Consider the following 18,777-nt stretch of genomic DNA (forward strand, 5'->3'; position numbering starts at 1 on the left):
AGCCAAAATATACCTTTTATCTTTAGAAGTTGTCTCAGTCATTTTGTTATATTAACAGAAAGCTGACTAACAAGGATTAGTCTTTCTAGAGAAGTTTTGTGTTTGATTTTTGCCTCAGATAATTCAGGGGTATTACCAATCCTGGACCACAATATTTATTAAATGTATTTGGGTTTCCCAGACCATGAAGATGGTGTAAATTTAAACCTCAAATCTAAGTGAGAACAAACTGTTGGTTATAAAATATCAGGGGACACTTTTTATTGTTGTCAGATCTCAGGGTGAGACAGACAAGCTCTTTTATACTCCCTGGGCTGGGAGTCAGATGTCATCCTTTAAAGGTCTAAACTTTCCAACAGGATCTCAGTTTTTAATTCCCTAGGGAAGTGGAACTCACTAGCCTCTGGAGGCTGAGTCACAAGGATCCAAGTTTGAGGCCAGCTTTGGCAATTTAGTGAGATCCTATCTCAAAATAAAAAGGACTGAGGATGTGGCTCATAAGTAAACTGCTCCTGGGTTCCATCCCCAGTACTGGTACTGAAAAAAAAATTCCCCAAGCCTCTTTTTTGCCAAGAGCCTCAACCACCCAGCACCTCCCACAGCTATGGTTTTCTGTTTCCTCTTCATGTACTGCTTCTGGGGAGGTCTCTTACTTTCTTGTGGCTTGGCTATGCTTCTCCCCTCCCCCACCGCCCCCATACTGGGAATTGAGTCCAGGAGCACTCTACCACTTAGGTACACCCCCCAGCCCTTTTTATTTCTGAGACAGGGTCTCCCTAAGTTGCCCAGATGGGGTTTGATCTTGTGATCCTCCTGCCTCAGCCTCCCAAGAAGTTCAGATTAAAGGCATCCACAACACACCTAGCTTAGCTGTTCATCTTAAAGGACGTTTGCTTAATTTTATAAAGTGCTTCTGGATGTTTCATGGTAGACATGCTTGGCAAGTTAATCTATTTATAATATCATAAACCCACACACACTGACACAAAGCCAGACTATTTCCTCATATAAATGAATTTCAGATCTCTTTCACCAGGTGCTGGGTGTGGTGGTACATGCCCATAGTCCCAGCTCTCAGGAGGCTGAAGCAAGAGGATCACTTGAGCCAGGAGCTGGAGGCCAACCTGAACAACAGAGTAAGTACCCTGTCTCAAAAAGCAAGCAAACAGACATCTCCTGCATCTTAAAACACAGCCAACCATGAGCCAGGTACTATGGTGGTGCATGCCTATAATCCCAGCGGCTCAGAGGGCTGAAGCAGGAGGATGGCAAGGCCAAAGCCATCCTCAGCAACTTAGTGAGGCCCTGTCTCAAAATAAAAAAGAAAAGGGCAGGGATTGTGGCTCAGCGGTAGAGCACTCGCCTAGCATGGGCAGGACCCGGGTTCAATTCTCAGCAACACATAAAAATAAAGGCATTGTGTTGTGTCCATCTACACCTAAAAAATAAATATTAATAAATAAATAAAAATAAATAAAAAAGAAAAGATACAAAAAGGGCTGGGGATGTGGATCGGTAGTTAAGTACCCCTGTGTTCAATCACTGATACTTAAACACACACACACACACACACACACACACACACACACACATACACACACATATACACACACACACAGCCAACTAACAATGAATTCTCTCTTTCACATATAGCATGACTTCTCATCTCCTTCATAGCCAATTCTGGAAAGAGTTATCTAACCTAACAGTCTCAATTTTCTTGCCGGCTTTTCCAGAACTCTACAGAAACTGCTTTTGCCAAAATCACGCCTGTATATTTTAATCAAAGGACACTTGTAAGCCTCTTGCAGGCAGCATTAGACATGGTGATTCACTCCTTGGAACTTTCTTTTCCCTCGGCTCCTATGACTCCACAGAAGCCTGACATCCCTTCTTTCTCTCAGTGGTCACACTCCCTGGCTCTCCTTGCTGGGTGGCAATCTCACCCGTGACTTCAATTGCTGTCTCAGACCCTGCTGATCTCCAAGTCTGTACCTCCAGCTTGTACATGCTGTCTTCCCAAACTGATGATTATAAAGCAACACAGTATGATTTCTATATTAGTCAGGGTTTCCTAGAAAAACAGAATCAACAGGAAGTATGATTATTAAAAGGGGATTTAGCCAGGCACAGTGGTGCATGCCTGTAATCCCAGTGCTTGGGAGGCTGAGGAAGGAAGATGGGGAGTTCAAAGCCAGCCTCAGTAACAGTGAGGTGCTTAGCAACTCAATGAGACTCTGTCTCTAAATAAAATATAAAATAGGGCTGGGGATGTGGCTCAGTGGTCGAGTGCCCCTGAGTTCAATCCCTGGTATCGGAAAAAAAAAAAAAAAAGGGGGCTGAGATTGTAGCTCAGTAGTAAATCACCTCTGGGTTCAATACTTAGTACCAGTAAGTAGTAAGTAAATAAGGGCTGAGGATGTAGCTCAGTGGTAGAGCCTTCATTTAGCATGTATGAGGCCTTCAGTTAGATCCCCATCACTACCATCCCAATTGCTAAAAAGGGTTTCTGACTCCCATAATTTCATGAACAGTTTTCTTTTAATGACAAAGCAGTCAAACATGAAAAGACTTATCAACTGCTCAGATACAAGGTGTCTGATTAGAAAGTCCTAAAGCTCCAGGAGTTTCTACTAGGACTCCCAGTGCACCAGGGAGATATAATATGGGTTTTCCCCTTATACTAACTCTGGCATATTTAACTCCATTATAGGAATCTTGAGAATGAAAGACTAAACTAAGCACTTTTCTGTTTCAAACTCAGCAGTGATATCCCATCAACTGCAGGCCCAAACCCCTAGAGGTCTCACAGAACCAATCACCATGTTTTGTTTCATTTGAGGTCCTAGGGATTAAACCCCGGGGCTCTCTACCACTGAGCAACATCCTTAGCCCTTTTAATTTTTTCTTTTTTTCTTTTCTTTTTTTTTTTTTTTTTTTTTTTGAGATAGGGTCTTGTCTCTTGATTTGTACCTTGCGAAACCCAGAGCAGACAAAGAGCTGATGCCTGATGTATGTGAGTTTCTTACACAATGTGTGAGATAGCAGGTGCCGGTTTAAGCCACTAAGTTGGTAGTATTTGTTATCACAGCAAAAGGAAACTCATACAAGCTCTCTATCTCCTCTGATCATCCTTCCCTGCCTTAGCTCAGGCTTGGCCTTCTCTAAACTCCTGTCATACTAAACTTTTTTCTTTCCTTCTAGTCCCCTTTGCATATCCTGTTCCCCTCTTATAATAGTCATCTCCCTCCCTCCACTTTGTCTTGGTTATTTTCTACCTTTAGATCTTAATCAAACCGTCATTTTCTAGGGAGGCCTTCTTCAGAGGCAGCACTATTAGAAAAACAGATACTATTTCTAAAGTCTAATGTGGCTCTTATATCATCAGGAACATTCTAGGCTTAAAGTAGCAGGGCACTGGTTATTTAAATCCAGTCTTAAGGGATAGGGAGCAGATACACTGAGCATTGGGGGACTAAAGGGTTGGAAAGAGTGTTGGGGCTTCAAAACATTGCTGAGCCTCCCTTCCAACCCTAAATGGCCTTCAAGAAACCTCTTAGCAGACCCTTTACCATTGGTCATAACCATGTCACAGGGGCATTAACATTTACAAGGGAGTTTGAGAAACCACATAGCTAGCAGTAAAAAATGGGTTTGTCACAGGGAACCCAGGCCAACAGTGATTCACCCCCTAGGGCTAAGTTCACCCCAAACAAAATTAGCACTGTGTTAGCAAGAAAGAAGAGTAGGAGGTGAAATGAAGAACATTGGGTAGGTAATGAACCATGAAGGGTGTCTGCCATAAGGAGATATAGATTGATGATAGATGATAGAAGGTTCATTTTGCCATATATCACAAAGCACATCACTTTATTAATAAAAAATAGCATTTCTTTCAATAAAACTAATCAGTTGATATATAAATCAAATGGAAAAATCTAAAATAAACTTTGATAACATAATAAACAATGAAAATATTCTATCAATAAAAATAAATGTGCCGGGCATGTGGCACAAGCCTGTAATCCCAGGGGCTTGGGAGGCTGAGACAGGAGGATCCTGGGTTCAAAGCCAGCTTCAGCAATGGCAAGGTGCTTAGGAACTCAATGAGACCCTGTCTCTAAATAAAACACAAAATAGGGCTGGGGATGTGGCTCAGTGGTGAAATGCCCCTGAGTTCAATCCCCAGTACCAAAAAAAGGAAATAAAATAAAAACTAAAAACATACGATATGGGTGCAGTGGCCCACGCCTGAAATCCCAGCAGCTCTAGAGGCTGAGACAGGAGGATCGTGAGTTCAAAGCCAGCTTCAGCAAAAAGCAAGGCGCTAAGCAACTCAATGAGACCCTGTCTCTAAATAAAATACAAAATAGGATTGGGAATGTAGCTCAGTGGTCAAGTGCTCCTGAGTTAAATCTTCAGTATCCCCAGAAAATAAAAATAAAAATAAATGTATTCTGGGCATGGTGGTGCATGCCTGTAATTCCAACAACTCAGGAGGCAGGACGATTGCAAATTTGAAGCCAGCCTCAGCAACTTAGTGAGGACCTAAGCAATTTAATGAGACTCTATCTCAAAATGAAAAATACAAACGGCTGGGGATGTGGCTCAGTGGTTAGGTGCCCTGGGTTCAATCCCTAGAACTAAACCAAACAAACAAACAAACAACAACAACAAAAAAAATGTGAAGCTGGGTGCAATAGCACACACCTATAATCCAAGCACTTGAGATGCTGAGAAGAAGGATCCCTTGAGCTCAGAAGTTTGAACCAGCCTTAGAAACACAGTGAGACCCCCATCTCAAAATAAATAAATACATAAATAAAGTAAAACAAAAACAAACGTGGACATTTAAAGTAAAGCAAAATACTTCTTTAAAAAATTGATATTAGCAAATGATTTAGGAGTAACTTCCTTTTTTTCCTCCTCCAGTTATTGGATTTCTCTGGAAATAATGCTAATATTTTATTAAACACTTGTCTCAGACTGTTCCCTACAAAGTTTCTAGTTTTAATTTTGGAAAAGAACATTCTGTGGTAGATAATGAGAGAAAATTCAAAAGCATAAAATAGTAAGATTTACTTTTTAGGAAAACTTAGATTCATGTTGTAGAGTTCTATATTAATTCTAGAAGTCCAAGTTCCCAGAAGTCCAAATCTCAAGCAAATATTAAATAACTGGGCATGGTGACATTTGCCTATAACCCCAGTGACTCGGAGGCTGAGACAAAAGGATTTCAAGTTCAAGGGCAACCTCACCAATTTAGCAAGATACTGTGTCAAAATAAAATAAAAGGGGATGAGGATGTACCTCAATGGTAAAAAAACACCTCAATACTGCAGAGAAACAAAAACAAAAACAAATGTATTAATATAAATTTAAAACAGTGCTGAGAGTGGAGGGGACATCAGCAGCTCATACATTAACATGAATTTCTACAAGACAGAAAATAAATGGTATCATACTGACAAAGAAACTAGAGCAGTAGAACCTTTGCCTAGAACCTACCCAGGAGGGGCTTGGGATGTGGCTCAATGCTAGTAGAGGGCTTGCCTAGCACGTATCAGGCCTGGGTTCATCCCTAGCATTGCCAAAAAACAGAACAACAGCAACAACAAACAAACAAAACCAAATAGAACCTACCCAGGAGAGGTGAGGGGCTACAAATAGAAGGCACTGGATTTGCAGAGAGGAGTGGGAAGTGGGAGAGAAAATGAGATGATTAATTAAAGGACAATCTCATAACCACTCCGTGGCTATCCTTGTGTATAGAATCAAGATTTCTTCCCTGGACAAAAAAAAAAAAAAAAAAAACCCAAGCACATGGCACAGGTGAGGGAAGTGGATGGGAGGTTGTAGGTAAAAAGAGACCACCTGCCTGACTCTAAGGGCAGCTTCACTCACCTATCTGTTTCTATTCTCTGAACTTCCAGGAAAAGCTAGAAACCTGGATTTTTAGTTAAAAGTAACCGAATTGTTAACAACTTCTTGAATATATATGTAAATCTCTGTCCACAAAAGCTACATGGGGCCCATGGACCACCAGATGGAGGTTTCTTCTAAACAAAATTGAATGAGCAACCCTGGAAGTTTCCAGAAGTGAGTGTGTGTGTGTGTGTGTGTGTGTGTGTGTGTGTGCGCGCGCACACGTGCATGTGCATGTGCGTGTGCGTGCATACCTGCATGCATATGCACATGCATGCACGCATGCACACCGGTGGGATTGAACCCAGGAGGAAATATTTTTAGACACCTCTAGGGATGTAGAACAAAATGATAAAGAAATGGGAAAAAAGAGTTAAGCGATGGAAGATCAATTCATTCAGTGTATAACATAATTTCTAGAAAGAGAGTACAGGGGAAATGGAGCAAAATAAATAATCAAAGACTCTATTTGATGGAGAAAAAGGTGGCTCTCACCTTGGCTGCATGTTGGAATCACCTGAGGAGCTTTTCAACCACTGCTGGAGGACTCCCACTTCTGGCAAGATGGAGGAGCAGGGCCCCCACGGGAAACAACCGCCATCACCATCACAAAGACATAACAAAGACAGACAAAATACAGGAAGACAACAGTGTTCCAAACAGTGCATCAGACAATGACAAACAATAAGGAAGGCAATGAAATCCCAGAGAGAAAGGAAACGTGCAAGGTTTGCTCTTCTAGGATTGGCCACTTACTCTCTCAAAAGAGTTCCCAGTGGCAGAGCAAGGAGGGAGAAGTGAGGTGGAGCCCAGAGGACTTTCTGAGCTGAGGAAATGGAGCTGAGGGTCTGAGGAGACCACAGCAGCTGGAGCTGGAGATGAATACTGGGGAAGAGAGAGCTTCAGAGAGAGAGCCCCAGAGACCTTCAGAGGGTTCCCTCAAGTACTCAGCAGAGAACTAATCAGCACATGTGTGTGAGGAAACTACCCAAGGACAGGGAAAGAACCATCTGAAAGGATTAGAGGGAACAGTGCCCAGGACTCACACAAGGCCAGGGCCAGGGTATTTTTCCACCACCCAGGCTGCTAACGTTCAGATTCACACAGCACTGGGGAGGGAATAATTAACCCCAGACTGATACTGCTCTGGGCCTGCCTAACAAGTCCTAAAGATTATGCCAATATCTGGTGCTCTACAAAGTTAGATTTACAATATTTGGAAATCAAAGTATTATTAGGCAAAAGAAACAATGCAGAGACAACATACAGGTTGGGAAAAACTATTTACAAACAACACACCTGATGAAGTGTTAATATCCAAAATATATAAGAATCTCAAGGGCTGGGGTTGTGGCTCAGTGGTTGAGTGCTTGCTTAGCATAAGTAAGGCACTGAGTCCAATTCTCAGCACCATATATAAATAAATGAATAAGACAACTAACAAATATATAATTTTTAAAAAACTCAAAAACCAAAAACAAATATCCTGATTTTAAAATGGGCAAAAGACCTGAACAGACATTTCTCCAAAAGAAGATATACAAATGGCCATCAGATAATGCCAGACATGGTGGTGTGTACTTGTAATCCCAGCAACTCAGAAGGCTGAGGCAGGATGATTGCAGATTTGAGACCAGACTGGGAAATATAGCAAGACCCTGTTTCAAAATAAAACATAAAGATGACTGAGGATGCAGCTCTGTGGTAAAGCAGTCCTCGTTTGTCAGGTAATAATTAGCAGTGAGCAGTGAAATGCATGCCAAGGTCACAAGTGTTCTTTAAATTGCTATAGGGTTTTTCTTTAAACACTTTCAAGATGGACAAGAAAGCAAAAGATGGTCGTTAATTTGTAGAAAATAAATGAAAACAAAGGAGTTAACTTGGAAAATATGTCAGGAGAAAAGAACTAATGTGACTAAATCTTGACAAGGTCCATTGAGGTTGATATGAAACTCGGGATTGTGGCTGTAAGTGTTTCTGTTGTCTGGGAAGGAGGATTCCTTCAGTGGTGACATGCTAGGATAACCTCTGACCAGCTACTGGCCCCAGTGTCCACATTAACGGGATTGACTTGTAGATGAAGCCCTCCTAAATAGGATGGCCACAATGACAGTTCTGGAGAGGACCAACTAAGGTCAAAAACTCCACCATCTGACGTGAAGGAGGAGTTGGGCACCTGATTGGTGAAGGGTTGCTGGAAGAGGACCCCAGTTCTCCTGGTAAACTTCAAACAGTAATAAATTTGGAGGCAGCATTGTAACCCTTGTCATTCTCTGCTGAGAGATGTACTCTCTCTCTCTCTCTCTTTCTCTCTCTCTCTCTCTCTCTCTGAGAGTGCTCTCTGCTTGAGCCTCACTTTGCTTTCACTTTACTTTCATCTCAATTTCACTTATAATAAAGTTCTCTCCTATGGATTTGGGTGTCTGACTAAATTTTTTTTGTTGTTGGAACATAAGAACCAAGGTTTGGAGTTTTAGCTCTCTGCTTTCCTGTGACAGTTTCAATACCGGTACCCACACCCTCAGAAAGAAAGAAAGAAGTGGCCGGGGGGCGGGAGGTAAAGAGGGGAAAAGAAGGAAAAATAATACTTGATTTCAAAAGAAAGCAGAAAAAAGGTAGTGTGGTGGCACATGCCTGTAATCCCAGCAACTTGGGAGGCTGAGGCAGGAGGATCGCAAGTTTAAGACCAGCCTCAGTGAGACCCTGTCTCAAAAAAATAAAAACAAGTGAGGATGTAGCTCAATAACAGAGCATCCCTAGGTTAAGTCCCCAAATCCCCAGTACCCAAAAAAAAAAAAAAAAAAAAAAAGGAGGAAAAAGGGACCAAAGAACAGATGGGACAAAGGAGAAATAAATACCTTTGGTAGTGGCTCTTGCTATAGAGCCCCCTCCTGCTGGTGCGTGAGTACATGTGTATGCATGTATGTAACTGTGTACCCCTCTGGGCACCTGTAATGAGCCCAGTCAGGTTTGTGTGTATGTATGTGGAGATGGAAACCAATGGGCCAGAAAAAGAAATAAAAGGCATCCAAAATGGAAGGCTATTTTTTTTTTTTTAATGCAATAGTGAATATTGAACCCAGGTCCTTGCACATGTTGGGTGGCGAAGACAGTTGGGGGCCGTCTTCTCTTCCTCATGGTAGCCTTGTCGGGAGGATGATACCAGCGCAGAGGCAGTTTGCAGAGCCAAGCGGTCAGGACAGGTAATCCAGATGTTCACTGCAGGAGCGTCTCCGTCTTGGCCCTGGAAGAATTCCGGAGCAGAATAAGGAAGGGCACAGAATGGGCCCAGGTTTGGGGTCAGCCATGACCCTGCGTTCTGCTCCTTGCATATCATAGGCAGCATCCAGCAGAATGTTCTCAAGGTTAAGGTCTGATGGACAGTGCCCTTCTGGTGGCAGTGGTACACAGCAGCTGTCACCTGTGTGAACTACCTTTGTCACACTACCTTTGTCACACTTTTAACTACTATAGATTCATATACTTTAGCGTTAAGAGAAGAAACTCTTGTTTTTAAAAAAATAAAGAAGAAAAAAATTAAAACATAAGGAAAAATAAGAGAAAAAGTGTGAGTGAGATAAATTCTTTGTCCTTCACATCTCATTATTTGGGAGGGGGGATACTGGGATTGAACTCAGGGGTATGCGACCACTGAGCTCCATCCCCAGCCTTATTTTGCATTTTATTTAGAGACAGGGTTCACTGAGTTGCTTAGTGCCTCGCCATTGCTGAGGCTGGCTTTGAACTGTGATCCTCCTGCCTCAGCCTTCCCAGTCGCTGGGATGACAGGACTGTGATTTTGTGTGTGTGTGTGTGTGTGTGTGTGTGTGTATGTGTGTGTGTGTGTGTATGTGTGTGTGTGTGTGTGGTGTAGGGGCTCAAACCTAGGGTCTTGTGCATGGGTGGCAAGCACTCTATCAACTAAGCCAAATCTCCAACCCACAACACATTCTTAAAGCTATAAAAGATCCGTCTTTACAATCCGAGAGGAAGCTTCTGGAAGAATTAAAAGCAGAGCCCCTTAGAAGTGGTTATCTCAGGGGGATGGGAGTGGATGGGGATTTTTTTTTAACTCTCTTCATTTTATATGCTGGTAAGTAAATTAACTAACTGGGGAGTGAATTAAACATGTCAGAAAATTTATGATGAACTTTTTTGGGGAATTCTGCTTTAATTCTTATACTCAGAGCGTCACCAGATCGTTGACTCATAGATTGTGTAAACAGTTCTTCCGAATGTTCTATGTTTTCCCCAACAGACTTTTCATCCAATGGAATTAATTAGTCAGGAATAAAATGTGTAAGACTTGATTTGGCCCTTGAAATCTTACATCCAATTTAGGTAATTACTATACCAACAATATAAAAATATATTAACTGTAATCCTTCATCTAAAAAAACTGCAGAGTCTCAGTGAGTTCCCCTTTTGGGCTCATAACAGATTGAAAAACAAAGCAGATTGTACAAAAATTCAAATTAAGTATTGTTTTGGTTTTTAGTGAGATTTACCAGGACTTTATTGCTTATTATTTTTTAAAGCGGGAAGCATGTTTTGTATTCAGCTTTAAAGAAAGGAATATTTTGGATGAGTGCGGTGGAACAGGCCTATAATCCCAGGAAATTGGGAAGCTGAGTCAGGAGGATCACAACTTTGAGGCCAGCCTTAGCAGTTTAGCCAGGCCTAAGCAACTTAGCAAGACCCTGTCTCAAAATTAAAAAAAAAATAAAAAAAATAAATAAGGGCTGGGGATATAGCTCAGCTGGTAGACTGCTTGCCTTGCATGCACAAGGCCCTGGGTTCAATCCCCAGCACCAAAAAATAAATAAATAAATAAAAATAAAAAGGGCTGGGAATGTAGCTTAGTGATCCCTGGGTTCAATCCCCAGTACCAAAAATAAATAGAAAGAAAGAAAGAAAGGAAAGAAGAAAGAAAGAATGAACCTTTCTTTTTAAAACTATATCAGTTACTTAGGTTCTTGGTAAGAAATTTAGAACACCAATTTGTGAGGATTTTTTGTGGAGACGGTGATAACAGATTTGTGGTGTGTTCTATGCAGAGGAACTCAATTGAGGGACAGAGGTCCGATCACAAATAGCAAGCCACTGCTCAAGTGCTTCTGGAAAACTGCTCTCTTCCTCTGTGGCACTCACTGAGGATGATCAAGATGGTCCCGGAGCGATGCTCACACTGAAGGATTTATGCCCAGGCTCCATGACTTTTATTGCCCATCTTTGGTAGGATAGTACCTGGGCATTTTGTGAAGTTTAACCACCCTGGTACCATGGTTTTTGTCACCACCGATTGGTTTTGTGACAGAAGAACCTCCTTCTTTCAATGTTCCATTTAGCAGCTGAGTACTCTATCTTGTATTTCTGCCAATTACTTTAATCAGGACAGGTTTTTGGCTGCACTGGGTCTCCATTTCTTGGGCGCCTTAACCTTAGGATTTCCCTTTTAAACTGTGCCAATGGCATCAGGCTTCTTGGTTCCAAGTTTCTTCTCGTTAGTGTCCGGCTTCTCAGCTTTTTCACCTGTTATTTTGCAAGATGGGAAAAAGAACTGAGTCCCCTGCTTGCTTTTTTCCTTTGGTTAAAAAGTGTCCAAATGGGGCTCCAGGTGTGACTCAGTGGTATGCTCAAAGCTTCCTTCCTAAGCATTGCAAACACCAAAGCAAAAGAGCATCCAAACTGGGCACAGTGGTGCACACCTGTAATCCCAGTGGCTTGGGAGGCTGAGACAGAAGGATCGCAAGTTCAGAGCCAGCCTCAGCAAAAGTGAGGCACTAAGCACTCAGTAAGACCCTGTCTCTAAATAAAATACAAAATAGGGCTGGGGATGTGGCTCAGTGGTTGAGTGTCTCTGAGTTCAATCCCTAGTACCAAACACACACACATACACACAAACACATACACACCTAGGAGAACACAATTTGCAGGACAGCTCTTTATTGGTTCTGTGTGAGGCTCCTGACTTAGGTGAAGAACTGAAAGAGGAAAGAGATGAAAGAGGTTACCAGGAAGTCACCAAACTAAAGATATGTATGATCACTTTGCCTTGCTAATTTTCCAGATGTGCTGTGCTGTATTCTAGTCATCAGAAGAGCAATAATTATCTAAAATAAGGAAAGTTCACATATACTGGGGAGAAATCAATAATAGAAGATGTTATTCATAGCCTGTGGTCAGATGTTTGAGTGTGTGTGTGTGTGTGTGTGTGTGTTTCGGAGGATTGAATCCACAGGTGCTTCACTGCTGAGCCACAACCCCAGTCCTTTTATTTATTTTTCTGAGACAGGGTCTTGCTAAGTTATCAGTACTACCCTGGAACTTATGATCCTCCTGTCTCAACCACTTGAATTATGGGAATTACAGGCATGTGCCACTGTGCCCTGTCTGGGGTTAGATTTTCTTAGGTATTTATAGTTTTGTTTCACAATCCTGAGCTACTTAGGGCTTCAGAGATCTGGCCTTAAATGTTACTGAGTAACTGCCAAAATGATCTATGACTCATGAAGTCATCGGAACAAAGTATAGAGATGCTGAAACATTTATGGAATTTTACCTACTCTATTGTCTTGGAAGGCTAGCGACAAAGTAATGTATGAGTCCCCAGAATAAAACCACAGTGGAATGTTTTTAATCCAAAATTGAATTATTTTAAGATACAGCTTGGTTTGCTAAGAATGTCTGATTCCACCCTTCATTGGCTGTGGCACACAAAATCTCAAGCCTACTGAGGCAGTCCACTGACAACCTGCTTTGACCTCTTTGACCCTGTAGATTGGATGGCCTAGCTTTGGGTGTCCATAGCATCAGTCGGTGGGTGGAGAGGGGTGGGAGGAGGAATGGGTAGATGGAAGCATACAGGGCACTTAGTATATATGGGTAGTCAGGAGGGCCGATGGGGTGGGTGATCAGGCAGGTGGGTAGGTGAGAAAGAGGATGGATAGAAGCTGAGTGGGTAGGTAGGGGAAGCGGATAAGCAATAGATTAATGGAGGGGGTGGGTATTGATGGGCTGGTGAACTTGAAGTTCACAGGGCTTTGAAAAGTAACTGAGGTACCTTGGGCAGTCCGATGAGGATCTGATGAAGAGATTCAGCTGGAAAAGTGGATGAAAAAAAATCCCACTTCAGCTTTCAAGTTGTTCCTCAGCTTTCTTCTTGAGCAGATGCTATACTTGGTATTCCTTGCCACCTTGGCTATTGTCTTAGGAATCCATAGTCAAAAATCAGAGAAGGGAAGGTGGTGTGGTTGCAGTGCCCTCTGGTGGTTATTTGAGGATTTGGCGTTCTATATCTTTTCCTTAAGGATTCTTCATTGTCTGTTCTTCCCCACCTCCACCCCAACCAAACACAAGAATATAATCTCCCTGAGGTCAGATAATTTTGTTTTCTTTTACTCATAGTTTCATATTCACCATCTGGAAAGGTTCCTGGCACATAATAGGTGTTCAAGAAACACTTATTAATGACAGATTTTAAACTCTGCCCCACCCACTTTTTGATGGGTGACCTTGAGCAGCTCTCTTAACTTTATAAAGCTTTAATTTCCTTGTGAGTAAAATGAAGATGCTAACACCCACCCCCCACAAGCATTAACCAAGGGAAGGGGACATGTACTGGACCAGGCCACTCAAATCAGTTCTTGTTTTCTTCCCATCCACCAGTCCGCATTGGTGCATCATATACCGATGGCAGTATATCATTTTCATTTGGCAAATTGATCTGATGGGCACATTTGCCAAATTAGCTTTACATATGGGCTTGGGGCAACTTGGGGAAATGATCCAGGATTAGTCTGAGACTGGCCAGGCAAGGAGGAAGTGTAGCCAGCTAGACAGGAAGATCCCAAGGAGGTGTGAGATTCCTTTCCTGCCACCCATCCCTCCCTCCCCACCCCCACAGCCACACCCCATTGTTCCTCCATCCTGAACCCAAAGGGCTCCCTCTGTCCCTGAGGCTTTGCTTTGCACATTCTCCATCTCCTGCCTGCCTTCCTTTCTCTCCAACCCCATGGGCATGACCTGCATTCAAGCCCTCTTGGACAGCCTCCTCCTGACTCTCTGCCTCCACTCTGCCCCCTCAAATGCACCTTCCTGCAGTGGACTGGATCTAAACTACAAATAGGCTTATCTCATTTTCCAGCTTGACTCTGATTGTTCTTGGGACACAGTCCAAATCCTCTGACCTACCACTTTGTGGTCTGGAGCCAGCTCATCTCCTCGCCATCTCATCTTTCTTGATTCCAGTTTCAAATCTTACACCACACAATGCAAGCTATTTCTACCTCTGGGCCTTTGCCCATGCAGTCTCTTCTGCCTGGAAATCCATCCCTCTGCAAGAAAGGGTGTGTGCTGCTTTTGTTCACCCAAGATCCATTTCCTTTTCCTCTGGTAATGGATTCCTGCCCACCACCCCTCCATCCCCATTCCCCCCTCTAGGTCTCAATTTGGAGATTCCTGTAAGGGCCAATAAAGCGAGGTCCTAAGCAACTCAGCAGAAACCCTGTCTTAAAATAAAATATTAAAAAGGGCTGGGGATGTGGCTCAGTGGTTCAGGACCCCTGGGTTTAATCCTTGGTACCCCCCCCCAAAAAAAAAAGTGACCTTAAGATTCAACCTGGCAGATTTCTTTTTTCATTGCAATGCTGTGGGTGTGACATATACCCTCCACAGCTTATCCTCCAGCCACAGCCACACCCACACCTCCCTCCTGGCCACAGCCCACTGTCTTCATTTCATCCCAGTTTCACCCATTTAGTTTATCCATTTTGGTCCTGGAGGTGTTTTAGTTTGGGACTCCTGGTTCACACTCTGCTGCTCTCCGGCTGATTCTCCCCTGAATCCTACGTGTTTTGCCTTCCAGTTCCCAGATCACCGCTGAGCCCGAATCTCTTGCTCTGCTGCCCAGGAGTGCCCTTGTTCTAAAGGGGTTCAGTTCTCTCCCTTCAAGCATGAGGAGCAGGGAAGGCCACCTTGCTGATGTATCCTTGCTTCTCTTGAAGGAAAGAGAGGAGGACCCAGGGTGGAGGTGGGAGTTAGCGTAGGTACATCGCCCACCTGGCTCTTCTGAGCTGAGACCTATGGGAATAACCCCTTTGGCTCAGCGCTTCACCCAAGGCAACATTTAGGTTAGTCCAGCATCTCCATAAATGAATCTGTCTGCCTCGTGCTTTCTAGGTAAATTCTAGGATTGAGAGGAGTGTGACGGCAGCCATGGAGGTGAGCAGGACCTGGCGGTGTGTGCTTGGGAGCTGGCCTGTGTCCTCTGCTTAGATCCCCAGGTCCTGACGTAGTGAGGAAGAAAGCTTAACATTTGGACATGGACCCTCCGCCTGCCTCATCCTCACTCCCTCACTGACCTTTGCTCTGGCCCCAGCAGCTGTGTCCACCATCTTCCCCACCAAGTGTTAGCCCCATGGGGCCAGATCCTAAAAGGCCCTCACCCAAATGGGAGTCTTTCGTTTTGGGAAGGATGCATAATGGGGTGTTGGAGACCCTAGAAGTGAGGAGGGGACAGGTTCTTACTGCCACCAGAGAGCTTCCAGAAGTAGGTAAGGGGCAAAAATTCCTAATAACTTGTACTAACACAGGCATCGGATGGAATGTTCCCACTGAATAGCAGACCTCGTGCCACATAATCTTCATATAGAAGAAACTATTGATTATAAAACATCTTATTTTTCAAAAGAACACTATCAATTAAACTATGAGCAACACTTTCTTATTGCTTACGGTTTCTATTTTGTACATACGGAAAGAGCTATTTTAAGTCAGGCACGATGGCCCAGCTACTAAGTAGTGCCAGCTACTAAGGCAGCTAAGGCAGGAGGAGCACTTGAACCCAGGAGTTTGTGTCTAGCCTGGGCAACAGAGTGAGAGAGACCCTGTCTCTAAAAGAAGAAAGAAAAAAAGAAAGCTATCTTGGGCTATTTCAATATGGATTTTCTTTTCCCAGTGCTGGGATCAAACCCAAGAGCTTATGCATGCCAGTCAAGTGCTCTAACATTGCAAGCCCCTTCAATATAGATTTTGTCAGGGGAGTGTACTAGGGATTGAACCCTGGGGCACTCTTCCACTGAGTCACATTACCTATTTTTTTTAATTTTGAGACAGGGTCTTGCTAAGTTGCCAGTCCATTTGACATTGGATTTATATTGGGTATCTATGAGCTTCATGCATAGGCCACAGTGGTTGCATGATGACAGGGGTCTTGTTATAAAACACTGTGGACCATCACTGATTAAAGGGGCACCCTGACGTCATAGAAGGTAGCTTGTGAAAAACAAATGTGCATCTTGGAATAGATGAACTATGGTGGTCTCTAATACTTACTGACCACTTGCTATGTGATAAGTATCAAACCCCATAAGCTTAGGTGTTTATTAGGACCATTCTACAGATTACAAATTGAGGTGAAGTCAGTCCCTGGCAGGTCACAGAAGCAGTAAATGGCAGAGCTGGAGCCAAATCCAGCCTAATGCTGAGTGTGTCCTGTTGGCCACTGAACCTAAAGATGTGTAACCTAAGGGTCCCAGCAGGTCAGGTTGACACTGCTGTGGTGGTATCCTCTTTGGCTTTAGGAACGGCGGGAATGGGGCACTGGAGTGGCCCCTTCAGCAAACAACTTGAGGGAGAAGTCAAGGGCCGGGGCAGCCTGGGTCAGCATCCCCAAAGAGATGACATCAATGTGGGGTCCACAGAACTGAGAGATATTGCTCAGTGTGACACCCCCACTGGCTTCCACAGCTACTCTTGGGAACTGGGCCTTCAGTGCCTGGGCTATAGGATGCAGCTCCTGCAAGACACAAGCAAAGGGGAAGTGAGAGCCCCCAAAAGCCCCCTCCCAGGAATCAGAGGCCACCTCACCTCAGGCTTGAAGTTGTCCAGCAGAACCAGGTCAGCCCCAGCCTCGGCTGCACGCACAGCCTCCTGCAGGCTGCTGCACTCCACCTCCACCTTCAGAGCGAAGTCGACTGCCTGCCGGGCGCTCCTGACTGCCTGCCAGGAGGAGGAGAGAGAGGGGGAGGATGGGTGGCCTGGCACCAGGCACTGGGGCCCCAGGGAGAAGGCACTGGCATTCAAAATGGCCCAGGTGGATAACGAACCCGGGATTGATGAGGAAACCGATCGGGGAGGTTCTATGAGGTTAAACCACATAAGAGGACCATGGTTGGGGGTGAAAAAATGGACCTGAGCTCAGCTTGACTCAATATTCAAATTAAAAGGACCGACACTGAGGGTGGCCCTGTGCCACAGCTTTGGAAATAGGCCCAGAGTTCAAGCGATCCTCCCAAGGTCCACCGCCTGCCATTGACAGTGCCATTGACAGGCAAGTCTGTCACCTGTGCAGATGGGACAGCTGGGGGTGGAGGAGTTGTTTCCCTGACCCCCCGGCCACCAGGCAGTGGTGGGGGCGAGGGTCAGATGGGAGCGCGGCAGGGACTCAGCAGACACGCACCTTCTCCACACCACCGGCGGCCACCACGTGGTTGTCCTTCACCATCACCATCCCTCCCAGGTCGTAGCGGTGCGACGCAGCCCCGCCCACCAGCAGCCCGTACTTCTCCACCAGCCGGAAGCCTGGCGTGGTCTTCCTGGTGCCCGCCACGTGCCCTGTCCAGCCAGTGTCCCTGGCGATCTTCACAGCCGTGGCGGCAGCGCTGGCAATGCCACTGCAGCGGGCCAGCATGTTAAGGGCCACCCGCTCCCCCAGGAGCAGGCGGTGGGCGGGGCCCCGCACCTCCGCCACCTGGACCACGGGTACCAGCTGCGATCCCTCGGGGAGGAGCCAAGTGACCTGGCAGTTGAGTTGGGCAAAGATGGCATCGAAGAAAGGCCGCCCAGCCAGGACCCCGGGGGATTTGGCCCACAGAGCTGCCTGCGACGGGGCGGCCCCAGTGACTAAGGCGGCGAAGTTGAGGCCTGGGCAGTCTTCTCGGAGCCAGCTGTCTGCCAGGGCTGCCAGGGTGGTTGGGGGCAGCAGCAGAGATAAGCCTGGGAGGGAAAAAGAGAGACAGCTGTGGCATTGGACTACCTCCCTTGTAGCCAAGGGTGACAGTCAAAATAGTTAACAACTTATTAAATAGGACACTAGCACTCAGGGTGAAGACCAGGATCTCAGGGAAGGGACTGTCACTCAGGGTGGGACTGGTGCGTTTGTACAAGGTTGCCAAATGGAGCAAATAAAAACACATCTAGTTAAACTTCTGATATGCATTAAAGATTTTTTAAAGAGCACATGTGCTCCTTCCTGTCATGACTGAGCTTCCCTTTTTTAAACTTTATTTACTTAATCTTATTATAGATTTAAAAGGAGAGGGCATGAGATCAACACTCTTAACAAATTTCTTTTCTTTTCTTTTTTTTTTTTTTTTTTTTTTTTTTTTTTTTACTGGGGATTGAACCCGGGGCACTTAATCACTGAGCTACACTCCCAGCCCCTTTCCATTTATTTTTTAATTTTTGAAACAGGGTCTCACTACATTGTTGAGGCTAGTCTCAAACTTTCGATCCTCCTGCTTTAGCCTCCTGAGTTGCCACCATGCCAAGCTCTTTTAACAAATATTTTAGTATTCAATGCCATCTTGTTAACTACAAATACACTGTTATATAGCACATCACTAGAGTTTTTTCATTTTGCAAAACTGAAACTCTACTCATCATATAACAATACGTCCTTGATGACATTTAGAACATATTAAACATTATGTATAGTTTATCTGAAATCCAAATTTAACAGAGCACTCTGTATTTTATCTGGCAAGCCTAGTGCTGGGTCAACAGCTAATTACCAACCAGAAGAGGAGCATTTTAATATTTTAGCAACACATACAACCATCCTGCAGGCAC

The 18,777-nt window shown here is 44.4% G+C and overlaps 1 protein-coding gene across 3 annotated transcripts in view; it reads right to left on the reverse strand.

Annotated features, from left to right (window-relative positions):
• Positions 1-9,053: 9,053 nt before the first annotated feature.
• Positions 9,054-18,777, reverse strand: part of Qprt (quinolinate phosphoribosyltransferase) — a 30,509-nt gene continuing 20,785 nt past the window's right edge. Inside the window, exons 2-6 of one of the 3 annotated variants that reach the window (XM_076840311.2) lie at positions 17,387-17,922; positions 16,795-16,926; positions 12,989-13,026; positions 11,841-11,909; positions 9,054-9,169 (exon numbers count right to left, since the gene is read on the reverse strand). In XM_076840311.2, the coding sequence (XP_076696426.2) occupies positions 9,142-9,169; positions 11,841-11,909; positions 12,989-13,026; positions 16,795-16,926; positions 17,387-17,922 (803 nt within the window). In that variant the 3' untranslated portion in view covers positions 9,054-9,141. Of the gene's footprint in view, positions 9,170-11,840; positions 11,910-12,988; positions 13,027-16,278; positions 16,724-16,794; positions 16,927-17,386; positions 17,923-18,777 lie in introns of those variants that run through there. The other 2 variants (XM_076840312.2, XM_076840310.2) reach the window with 2 other exon arrangements.

This window comes from Callospermophilus lateralis, chromosome 19 (assembly GCF_048772815.1).
Source record: "Callospermophilus lateralis isolate mCalLat2 chromosome 19, mCalLat2.hap1, whole genome shotgun sequence".
Classification (NCBI taxonomy): Eukaryota; Metazoa; Chordata; class Mammalia; order Rodentia; family Sciuridae; genus Callospermophilus; species Callospermophilus lateralis.